The sequence below is a fragment of the Bos taurus genome, chromosome X (genome assembly GCF_002263795.3).
Source record: "Bos taurus isolate L1 Dominette 01449 registration number 42190680 breed Hereford chromosome X, ARS-UCD2.0, whole genome shotgun sequence".
NCBI lineage: Eukaryota > Metazoa > Chordata > Mammalia > Artiodactyla > Bovidae > Bos > Bos taurus.
In genome coordinates, this window is record NC_037357.1 from 81,811,459 (window position 1) to 81,824,027 (window position 12,569).

A 12,569-nucleotide genomic window follows, 5' to 3' on the forward strand; every position below is an offset into this window, starting at 1 on the left:
AACCTAGACAGCATATTAAAAAGCAGAGACATCAATTTGCTGACAAAAGTCTGTATGGTTCAAGCTAAGGTTTTTCCAGTAGTTATACAGATGTGAGAGTTGGACCATAAACAAGGCTGAGCATCAAAAAATTGATGATTTCAAATTGTGGTGCTGGAGAAGACTCTTGAGAGTCCCTTAGACTGCCAGGAGATCAAACCAGTCAGTCCTAAAGGAAATCAGTCCTGAATATTCACTGGAAGGACTGATGATGAAGCTGAAGCTCTAGTACTTTGACCATCTGATGTGAAGAACTGACTCATTGGAAAAGACCCTGATGCTGGGAAAGATTGAGGGCAGGAAGAGACGGGGGCGACAGAGGATGCTATGGTTGGATGGCCTCTTTGACTCAATGGACATGAGTTTGAGTGATCTCTGGGAGATAGAGAAGGACAGGCAAACCTGGCATGCTGCAGTCCATGGGGTTGCAAAGAGTCAGCTACAGCTTAGCAACTGAACAATAACATCATCAATGCCCTACAAGACACTATAATAGATGTTAAGAATATGGCATAGATTTAGATAGATAAGGTCCCTGTCCTCATGGAGCAGGGACAAATAATAAATAGGTAAATAAGTCAATAAGTAAATTATAGCTATCAGTAAGATCCAAGAAGGAGAAACCTTAAAACCAGGATGAGGTAGAGAGTGATAGGATAGATGGAATAGGCAGGGATTGCTTTAGAAAAGGTGACCAGAGAGTGTCTCTCAGGGGTGCTGAACTTTGAGCAGAGGCTTGAATGACAAGAAGGAGCCAACAATGTGACAATCTGTGTACAGAACATTCCGAACAGAGGTTGAGAGAGTCAAGTGCCAAATTATGCAGGGTTTTGAAGGCCAGGGTGAGGATTTTGGCTTTGATTCAAATGATGTTAAGTAGCTATTGGAGGGCATAGAACAAGAGACTGGCAATATCTGACTTACATCATAGAGAGATCACTCTGGCTGCTGTGTGCAGAATGGATTGTGGAACTAAAGAGGAAGCAGGGAGTCTCTCTTAGAAGGCCTTTGCGGTAATGCAGGTAAGCAATGTTGGTGGCTTAGGTTAAAATGATAGTGGTAAAATGTGAATGCAATAGTTAAGGAAGAAAGAAGGGTTCCTCTTAGAGGTGGAAGAGATTTCTTGCCTATGCTCCTGCCTTCAAGCAGCTAGTCTCTAAGCCAACCAAAATCTTATAAGGAAATGAGTTGCCATAGTACTTTTCACCTCTCTTATCCTTGCACAGATTGCTATACCAGGTGCAGACACTTGACCACAATGATTTCTAGTTCCAGGAGATTAATATAAGCCCTGCTGCTGCTACTGCTGCTAAGTCATTTCAGTCGTGTCTGACTCTGTGTGACCCCACAGGCGGCAGCCCACTAGGCTCCCCTGTCCTTGGGATTCTCCAGGCAAGAACACTGGAGTGGGTTGCCATTTCCTTCTCCAGTGGATGAAAGTGAGAAGTGAAAGTGAAGTCGCTCAGTTGTGTCCGACTCAGCGACCCCATAGACTGCAGCCTACCAGGCTCCTCCATCCATGGGATTTTCCAGGCAGGAGTACTGGAGTGGGGTGCCATTGCCTTCTCCGAATATAAGCCCTAGAGACCCTGAAATGAAAAAAGTCAGATCTGCCTTTGTAGACTGAAAGACAAAATCTGGTGAATCTCCAACCCACAATTGACCACAAGAGAGAGTAGGGGTAAGAGGTGTCCCCCTTGAGTGTTCACTGACAAAATCCTCAAGAGACATTAGTCTCATGGAGATGGAAAGTTCTAGAATGAGATAGGTATAAAGAGAGGGAAACGCCCAGTTGAGAGAGACTAATGAAATTCTCCTACAAAGCTCCAAAGTGGACCCATGATTAAGCAAGTCAATATAATTTTCAGTGGTGGACAAAAGGGGAGTAAAAAAGAAGGTTGAAGAGGTGGGAGGGAAAGTGGAAGCAGGGCCCTGTGAGATCCTAAATGTAACAGTTCTGGAAAATTAGGAGATGAACTGGTGGGTAGGACACATTGTTACTCTGAAATCATATTCTATTCATATTAAATTCTCTCCTCTCCTACCCTAACCACTAAAGATGTAAGAGAATTAAGGATCATTCAGGAGCTAATTAGGCTTTAAATTTACACAGGTATTTGCAGATTATAAATAAGTAAGCTGTTACAAAGTAGACTGTCATAAACAAGGTAGGTTTTCTTGTGCTCATGTAACACATGAGGAAAATGAGGCCCAGAGAAGAGAAATTACTTATCCAAGGCCACACAACAGTAAATGGCAGAACCAAGTTTACAGTTTAGGCTGATGGGACTCCCAGTTTTATTTTATCCTATTCTTTTCTCTCTGGGGTCCAGGATAACCTGGCCATGAAACCCACTCTGCTTTGGATCCTGATCCTGGCACTATTTTGGTAGCTGAGAGGCTTACAGGGGAAAATGGGGTATGAAATTTTACATCACAGAGTTTGCTACAGGATGAAAATTCTTTTTGTTTCTTGGTTGTAAAACATATTCTTTTACATGGAGATTCTGGACAGAGGAGCCAGGAGCCCAGCAGTTATAGAGATAGGCACTCTGGAAGAAGATCAGGATTGGTGGTAACAACTGGTTCCCATCCAGTTGGTTACCATCCAGTGACTCATTCAGTTATTCATTCATTCACTTACTCACTATGAGCCTCAAAGGGCCAGGCCCTTTGATAGGTACCCAGGGCTTCAGATAAATTAGATATATTCCTTCCCCTTGAGGAATTCACGGTCAAGTGGGGGCAAGAGGTAGGCCACAAGTACAAATCATCACAATTCCATGTAAATACTGGAAAAATCATGACAGGAGTAACATAAATAAAGTCAAGGAGGTATGGAAGCATGAGATTTGAGGAACAGTGTATATCTGGCTGGAGAGCAGAGTGCCAGACAGAGAGTAAGAACTGGGTGTGGAGCAGTGGTCAGGGCCATATCATGAAGAAACTTGTAGGTCAGTGTGATAGAACTTGAACTTTATCCAGAACCCAGTGGGGAACTCTTGAAGGGGGCTAATCAAGGTTTATGTTTCAGGATGCTACTCTGTCTGTTGAGTGAGGAATTGGGAATCCGAGTGGGAGAGGTTAGGTAAAACTTGAGACAGCGAGGCTGGAGAAGATTGGGTCAGTGGCCTTTGGGATCAGAAAAGAAGGGACTAATATATGAGCTGTCTACATAGTGGGACCACAGTAAGTGACAGGACGTGGGAGGTAAAAAGAAGTTGAGGATGAGTCCAAAGTTTCTGGCCTGGGCAACCAGTTAACAGCACCAGGTGGAGGTGCTATTAACTGGGGTCAGGAACAGAGGGAAAGGCCTGACTGGGGTAAGCGGGAGGGTAATTTTCCTTTTGTAATGAATCTCATTCTGAACCTCTCAGATTTGAAGCCTATGTGGAACATCTGCTCAGAACTGTACAGTAGCCCCAGCAGTGGACCTGCAGATACAAACTTACACAGAAGCAGACGTGGTTCTTGTGTTTGAGGTGCTTGCCATCTAGTGGGAAACAGAGTAGCTAGACAGAAAGAGACAGATACAGAGTTTTTGAGAGAAAAAGAGAATTTTATTGAAAGAGTATAAAAAGAGAGAGCCAGAGCCCAAAGGGGGATGGATACAGGAAGCTGGTCTCTGAATGAGAAGTCAAGAGGTCTGAGAGGGATAGTTTGGAGGCCATCCACAAAGACTACTGACAGGCTTTGTCCAGACCTGAAGAGTTCTCAGCATCATTGGTGGATTCAGAGCTCAGCATTCCAGCATCCTCTCTGCTGGGCCTGCTGGCTCTATGCCCAGTCCTTGCTCTGCTATCTGAAGGCAAGTCAGTGGGGACTTTTCGTCTTTTCCTTGCCTGGCTTCCCTGCTCCGCCTTAACCCCTGGCCAGTCCTGTGCCACAGGCCCCAGCCTAGGGCTGGTCATGAGAGCACGTTCTTGACATTCCAGCCTCCCCCAGCCTTCTCAGCTGGACCACACAGAGCCCTATTCACAGTCTGAGCCCCCCTCCTTAGTGGGCTATCACCACCCTCAGACCCAGACTGTGTGTTGCCAAGAAAGACTGTGGCCACTGTGGGAAGGAGACTCCCTGATCCCTCCATAGTTGATTCCTCTGTCTTTTGGGGTCTCTCTGTCAGGAGAGGGTTCAGTGGCTTTGGTTACTTGTATGTGCATGAGAGTACACGTGTGTTCTATGCACTCAGCCAACTTCCTTTAGGCTGGGCCTAAAATAGAGGCTGTGTTGGGCTGGACACAGGGGTGGATAAGACACAGGTTGGATCCTTAAAGGAGTTCACAGTCCAGCATGGAGGTAGCTGGGTACGTGGAGGGCGGTGTGCAGGTGAGGGCTGGGTTGAGCCTGCCACCAGGTCTTCAGTTGGAGCATTGGTGTCATGGTGTCACTTTTAAACCCCATCGCAGTGGCCTGGGAACATGTGTTCACGGGTAGGGTGTGAAATCTGGGTGTGAGGTGGTGTGGTCCTGAGGGATGCCAATTTCTTCTCTGGAAAGAACAGAAGAGACATTTAAAATGGGAGAGAGATTTAAAGTGGGACTGAGTGATAGCAGGCATTCTGGTCACGCGCCTTTGACTAGTTCTTTGCTAGACCTCAGACTTGTTGCCTATAATGATAGGTGGGTCCCTGATCATTCTAATCCTTTCATCACAAGGAAGAAGGTGAAGGACAATTTCAGCTGGGAAAAGACACTGTGGGAAAGGATTTCAGGAAGGCCTTTGTAGAACTCAAACTGGGACAGCATTTTGAGGAATCCCAGAGGGTTCTTTTTTCCTTTCTCTGAGGGTGCAAGCTATCCTAGACTAGCTTGAAATGTGTGAGCCTCTCAGAAGTTCTGACTCTCCTTTCCCACCCACCAGAACTACCATGGTCTAATAACCTACCCACCCCTAAAAGGGGATCCAACCTGTAGCCTCAGGGATGCTGATCTGTATATCATTTTCTAACTCACCCGCTGACAGATACCCTGCTCCCTTGGGCTCTTTTTGCCTTAATTCCTTCCTGCCAGTCCTGGTGGAGTGTTTTTTGCTCCTTCCCCACTCCCCACTCCTTACTTGGCCTGCAAGGCCATACCAGGTCTGGCTCCTTGCCTTTGGGCCCGTATCACCCCAGCCTTCTCCAGCTTCATGCCCTCCTGCCCTCCCCACCTCCACAAGAGGCAGAGAGCTGGGCTGGAGAGGAGAGACAGCAAGAGGAAAGAGAGAGAGCACAAACAGCTGCAACTCCCAGGGGTTCTCTGGACAATCTCAGGAATGTCACATCCCAAAGATTTGATTTTCCCACCAGCCAACAGGGACCCTCTTTCCTGCCTAGAGCTTGGGAGTCCCTCTGGGAGAGGGGCCTTAGACAGGGTGAGTGCAGTAAGGGACTGGAGAGGGGAGATGTAATGGTACCACAGCAGAATGGGCCCTCTTTTCCAGACTCTGAACTAGTTTGACCCAGAGTGGGAGTAAGGGTAGAGATAGGAAGAGCGAGTGGAATGGCCTAAACAGCTCACTTCCTGAGCCTAAGGGTAGTAATATCAGTGTTTCCTTCTGTCTTTTTATCTCCACAGTATGTCACCAATTCTAGGCTTTCTTTGGGCAGGTAGAATTTCACCCCATTCTATGGATGAGGAAACTGAGGGCCCAAGCCATGGGCCCAGGATAACAAGAGCAACCCATGAACTATCTTCAAATTTAAGTCAAATTTTCTAAGTATGTACTGTGCAGCAAGCCCTTTCACGTGTCACCCTTGCAATCAATTTTGAAGTGGGGACTATTATCCCCATATTGTAGATGAGGAAACTGAGGCTCTGAAAGGGGAAGAAAAGGCAGAATCTGGGCTGGCAGTTCCATTTCCAGCAGCTACTACATTGTATCATTATACTGCATTCTTCTCTGAAGCTCCCAGGGGGACCCAGGCCAGATTAGCTAAAAAGGCCGGAGAATTTTAACTCACACCCACTTCCAGGGCCTCAAACTCCATTTTCCAAATGCAGAACTTCCTTTCCTCTGCCCCTTGGCAGTTGCAGCCTTGGAGCTGCTGGTCTAACTGGACTCCAAGGTCCCTAGTGGCAGAGGCTGCTCAGGGGTGGGCCAAAGGGATGGGATCAAGGAGTTCCACTCCCTAACTCCACTGTGAAACCTCTGACCCCACATCCCAGCACAGGATGCCTGAGCTGCTGCTCCCTGTTATTGTTACTAGTGACTTGGAAATGCAGGCCAGGCCTTGGCTCCCAGAGCTTCTCAGGCTATTCTCCAGCCCTAGGGGCTGCTGGGAGGACTGGCCTTCAGGGCAGGCTCATTTGTCTGAGCCTGGGCTCAGTTCCACTCCCCAGGGAACTTGAGTGGAAATCACTGACATTTGGGGAGCAGATTTTTTTTCACTTAGCTTAAAAGTTCAGAGAAGTATACATTGTCAACTTGAAAAAAATTGCACAACCTAAAACTTGAGAATTACTTGAGAAATTCTTAAGAAAAACTTGAGAATTTTATTTGACAGTCTTTCTGAGGGCTTCAAGCCCGGAGGACAACCTCTCAGATAGCTCTGAAGGACTGCTCCAAAGATGTAAAGGAAGAGCCAGGATATATGGAGCTTTCAAAGACCAGAGAGTTGGAATATCAAAAGATTACTGTTAATTAAATAAAACCAGATATCTCAAGTTAATGAATGTAGCACTTTTCTGTGTATGGGAAGATGCAAGAGTCTTGCTTTTTTTTTTTTTCCAGTCAATGATAGTAAGTATAATGAGAGTTATTGAAGCTGGAAGGACTTTCAGAGATAAACCAATCTAACCCCCTCATTTTATAGGTGGAAAAAAACTGAGGCAGAGATTACATAAACATAGTGGAAAGAACATGGATTTTGGACCTTGATTACCTGTATTTAAAATCCCAAGTTTATCACTTAATAGCTGTGTGACCTTGGATACATTTCCTAACTGTTCTGTATTTCAGTCAAATGAGAATGATGAGTGTAATAGCACCCACCTTGCAGAGTTGATTGTGATAGTGAAATGAGTTAATATTTGTGAAGGACTTGGTGCAGTGTCTACCATATACCATGTGCTCTGTAAATGTAGCTAATCACTTTTTTCTGCAGTGCTTTGGGCTGGGGCGGGGGTGCAGGCACAGTGTAGGGAACTGGCATTGCCAATCTGCAGGTTTCCCCACTTTCTTCCTCCACCAGCCATATCATCAGGCATGTCCTCCACTCCCAGTAACCCCCACTCATACTCTTTTTGGTACCAAAGAAGCTGAAGGCAAAGTAAGAATTTGTGTCCAAAACATGAGTCAGAGTCAAAGCTTTGATTCCTATTCCCCATTTTACCTCCTTAGTGCCCATGGGCACTTCTCCCACTCCCCAGAACAAATACTGTCCAATCTCAGATGGTTCTTTAGCAAACTTCACCAATTGTGCTGAGATGAGGCAACTGGAGGAGAAGGCGCAAATTCTGGAGGTCCTCACCCCTATCCCTCGATTTTTCCAGCTGTGCTGTTGCAGAAAGTACCCTAGTCTCCAGTTAAACTTTTCCTTTGCCTTGAGAACTAGGCGGATTTGCACACACAAGAGGGGGTGCTTGAGAGTGTGTTCTTGCGTGAACTCAGGAGAGCCCTTGTGCACATCTGCACTGATAAGCCTGGCTGTGTGAGTGTACAGTGACTGGGGAAAAGCATGGCATTGTTTGTTGGACCAAAACTGGATGGCCAACCTTGACAAAGCTTCCCAGTTTACAAGGGATTTTTCAATCTGATTTGTTTTGCCTCCCATAGAAGCAGGTAGGTGAGACAAGGTTATTACCACATGCGTTTATGTACATGTGTGTGGCAGTCCTGCCGGAATTGCTGTTATATTCTACCAGAGACAAGCTGTGTTTGGATTTTGCCACAGAGCAAGTAGGAAGACTACAGAATATGTGAGGATCTGGCTGTGTCCTTACCCCATGTGTGACCTTGGGCGCATCTCTTCCCCTTTTTGAGCCTCAGTTTCCTCATCTGTAGTTTCAAGAGAGGAAAAGGGAGGGAGAAACAGATGACCTCATTGAACCTTGTCACCCTTGATATTGTGTGATTAGCTTTGTCTGTTCTAAGGGGAAAGAATTGAGGGCCAGCAGGGAGTACTGATCCTCTCAAAGTCACCTAGAGGTCATGGCTGATATGGAACTCCAGCTGTATTCTCCACCTCCCAGGTCAGTGCCATTCAGGACCTAATAAGCTCGCCTGATACAAAGAGAGTAACATAAGAGAGGATCCATGTTCTGGGCACTCATGATGTGTGTCACACCATGCTTGGTCTGGAATGGGGCAAAAGGACACATCAGAGAAATGGTCCTGTGTGTATGCGTGTGAGTATGAGGCTGAGGGGACTCTCATGCATACATAGTGCCATGTTGAGAGGTCATGGATACCTTCTCAACCTTCACTGGCCTCCAGGGAAGACGCATCAGACATGTATGGAACTATTTACACTGAGTTCATCTCACATCCAAACACCTTACCCTTTGGCTACTCCTAACTCCAGCACAGCTCAAGGCAGTCCTGGACCCTGGCCTGACCTCCTCCCATCTTCCCAGTAACACTAACTTCTGAAGTATCACCCTTCAGCTCCCAAACAGGTTGTTTCTGGTCCTAGAGTCAGACAGGGCCAGAGGAGAGGGCTGAAGAGGAGTTGTGGCATAGGAGCCAGTAAGACTTGAGTTCTTAACCCTGGAGTTGCCAAACATGGAATAACCTTTGTTCTTTGCTCTGATGCTCCCAGTGAATAATTCAGAAATCTACTGCCAGTGAGTCATGTGTGTTGACCACTTATTCCATACCAGGCACTTTAAAGACACAACCTTCCCAAATCCTCATAGCATCTCTGTGAGGCAGGCCCTGATTAGTGTTATTTGGCAGACAAGGAAACTGAGGCTAACAGAGGACTTGCTTAAAAACACACAGCTCATGTGTGTGTGTATGTGCATGTGTGCACGTGATGGGTGGGGGCTGGGATTCCAAGTGTCTTTGCTTCCTCCCTCTTCAAACATCCTCAGCTGATGGAGAGCTCCATGTGGTGCTGGATGCTAGGAGCTCAGTTTCCCCATCAGGACCACAAGAAGGTTGAATGAGACATCTGAGACGGCCCTTTCAGCTACGGCAGGTTCAGGCATGGCCATGCCCCTCCCTGTAGGCAGCTTCTGCATCTGCCACAGCTCCCTCCCACACAGCCAAGCAATTGCTCACAAGGGGCCCAGCTCAGAGAGGCAGGGTGGCTCAGGGCATCCCATACCCCTGACTGGGTTTACAAGCCCAGAAGTCCTGCCTATTTGACTGGGTCTGCAAAGCAGTAGTGCTGGAAAAAGAGACACAAAACTCAAGGTGTACATAGGTCTGGCAGGCCGCCTCTTATCCTGAGATCTGTGTGTTGATTCATGCCTGCCACAACCCTGTGTGCACACGTGTGTCTTTACGCTGTATGCATGCTTCTGTATGTCTAATTGTGAGTGTGCCTGCAAGCTCATGCATGGGAGAGTGTTTGTGTGCATGCATGCCTACCTCTGTATGTGCATGTGTGCATGTGTGTGAGTCTACATGCTTGTGGATATGTACTATCTGTGTGTGCATGTGTGATTGTGCATGTATTTGCCTCTATGTGTGTATGTGTGTGCGCACACACTTGAATGGTGTGTCTATGCATATGTGTGTGTAGCTGAGAGTATGCAGAAACACATGTGTAGGCTCCATCTTTGTGGACATGTACATGAGTGAATGTGTGCCTGTATGCTAATGTCTGGGACCAGGGATAGAAGTCCCTGACTTTTTCTTGAGGGTCTCTGACCCCAACAGTCTCTAAGAGACTGTCATTGGTTGAGAGCATTTGCCGGGAGTCTGACAGATTGGGGTAATGAGTGCAAAGGGATTTAAATCCATGCCAAACACCCAGAATGGTTCTCCAGGGAGTGGACAGTTATATCAGTCTGGTGTCCAACCTCATAGGTACTTTCACCCCCTCCTTGCCCTGTTCTTCTCATTGGGTCCATCTCTCATCATCTCCTCCACTCCTTACTGCCATCGCAGCCACCTTCCTGGCTTTCACATCACTACTTGGGCTCCTCCACACCATTTCTGCCCAAGGCAACTGGAGTGATTTTCTTAAAACTGTCCACAACTATATCCATACTTTATTGAACTCCTCCATCCCCTAAAACAACAGTCCCCAGATTTTGGAATTTCATGGATGAGGAAGGCAATATTTAAATAAATGAGGAAGGGAACAGTCAGAGTATTGGAAACTTTATTTTCCTGAGGACAGAAATTTTAAAAATCTCACACTTCTGTTTCATTAAAAGAAATCATTTGAACCCCACCCCCATAAGAAGTAATAGTAATCTCTAAATAAAGAATAGTCCTTTGACTTGAATTAATTTAGCTTTCTGCAAACTGCAATGCATTAGCCCTACCCTTCTCATGTTTTACTGCAGATGAGTGAAAAGCTCATTTGAGAACCTCACTAGGTGAGGGCCAGGAACCCATGGATCAATTCCAAATTCTATGGGAGGTAGACTCTTGTCCTCCATCTCCAGCTCCTCTCTCCTCAAACCCTGTGATAAGTAAGGCACATGATGAAACCAGCCCTTCCTCCAACCCATCACTGCCTCCAGACTCTTGCTGATGAAGTTCCCTCTGCCAGGCATGCCTGGAATGCCCTTCCCCCCATTTGGACTGACAAACTTCTCTTCCTTCAAGCTCAGCCCAAATGTGACCTCCTGTGAATCCATTCTAAGCTCCTCCAAGGATGCCAGCTTGACTTTCATCCTGTCTTCTATGTAGTCAGGCTAGTTGTCGAAAGTTCTCCTTACTCGGTGCAGCTATGGGAAGCCATATAGTGTCAACAAGACTACGGATTTAGGAGTTCGGATCTCAACTCTGCCAACCATATCTGAGTGATCTTGTAAATATTTCTTGATCATTCATAGTGTCCATTCCCCATCTATAAAAGCAGGAAAACAATGGCTTGCTTATGGTGAAAATCACCATCACAGTTGACAAACAGAAAGTGCCTAAGTCTAACACATACCATATATGAAATAAATATCAGCTCCCTGATTCTTTAAAGCAGAAATCATATCCTCTACATCCTCATGGGTCCTGCTGTGCTTGTGTATCCTGCATACGTGCCTGTGTATCTTGTGTACAAGATATTGCAAGCACTCGACAACTATTTATTGACCAACTATCTAGCATAGTGTCTGGCATATGTCTTGATAAAGATTTAACACTTTTCTTACCTCTTCTTTGAGGACAAAAGCTATTTGTTTTTTTGTGTAATTCCTGTGGTGCCTAGCACAGAGTAGGTATTTAATATATGTTGAAGGGAATTAGTAGCAATAATCATAATAATAGTTACCATTACTTGTATGGTATGGATGCTACATGCCAGGCATCACGCTAGGAACTTTACACACATTGTCTCTTATATTTCCTTACATTTAATATGTAAACAATAACACCAACCTCACCACCCTATAAAGTTGGTGTCACTATTGTCTTTATTTTAAAGCTGAGGAAACGGAGGCTCAGAGAGGTTAAGAATCTTGTCTTTGTGGCAAGGGCAGGGAAGCAACAGAGGCAAGTTTTAGAAGAAGAGCCAGCCAGCTGTCTTATTTCTGTGAGAAAGCAGTAGAAGATCATAGAGCTGTTGTCAAAGGTAAGACTTGAACCCAAGCCTTTCTAGCTCCAAGGTAGTCTCAGAAGCCTATCTGCCTTCCAGCCAGCACTCAGTGGTCCCCAGCTGCCTCCTTCAAACCAGAGCAATGGAGTGGGCTGGGGCTAGGTAACCTCTTACCTTCACTTTCCTGAAGCAAGCCCAAAACACGTCCAACAGAGGCATGGTGGGGTGAGGGGAACTGGCAGGGCCCAGCAGAGCTCTGCTGGGCAAAGGTCTCTTCCTCTCTGGGGACCAGGCTACCCAGAACCAAAGGCTCAGCCAGAGCTAGCTCTGATCAGGCGCTCCATCAGCGGCTCATCTCGGGAAGAGGCGGAGAGCAGCGGCCTGAGCTCAGCTCGCCTGCACTTCTCCTGGAGGGCCCGAGGGAGGGAAGGAGGGAGGGAGGGAGGAAGAGAGACTAGCTGAGGAGGAGGGGCCAGGAGGCGGGTCGCTGATTCAAACTCGGCACCGTTAACCAGTTGGCTAGTACTGGACAGCAATGCCAATTGAAATTCCCTGAATTTCAGCTCCCAAGCTTGGAGCATCCAGCCTGCTGCAGCTTACCCGCCAGTCCTGCCACATGCACGCTGGCCTGCTTGGCTCCTGCCACCTGCGAATGACACACCAGCCCTTTCTGGGTGCCTCTGTGTAAAACCGAGACCACACAGGGACACTGGAAAGAGTGCCAAGGAAAAGCACCCAGGGAGGAGAGCCCTCGACCTGAGCAGGACTCAGGTTGGTGTGGAGACACAGAGGGGAAAGGCCTTAGAAACCTTTTCTAACAGGAGGCTCTGGGCCCTGGGTCACAGGGTCATCCTCCTCACCCTGCTTTAATGTCAGGAATCATGACTCACTCTGGCAT

At 46.8% G+C, this 12,569-nt stretch overlaps 1 protein-coding gene across 2 annotated transcripts in view; it reads right to left on the reverse strand.

Moving 5' to 3' along the window:
• Positions 1-12,092, reverse strand: part of STARD8 (StAR related lipid transfer domain containing 8) — an 82,306-nt gene extending 70,214 nt beyond the window's left edge. Inside the window, exon 1 of one of the 2 annotated variants that reach the window (XM_024988133.2) lies at positions 11,846-12,091. In XM_024988133.2, the coding sequence (XP_024843901.1) occupies positions 11,846-11,890 (45 nt within the window). In that variant the 5' untranslated portion in view covers positions 11,891-12,091. Of the gene's footprint in view, positions 1-11,845 lie in introns of both variants that reach the window. The other variant, XM_059883487.1, reaches the window with a different exon arrangement.
• Positions 12,093-12,569: the final 477 nt, after the last annotated feature.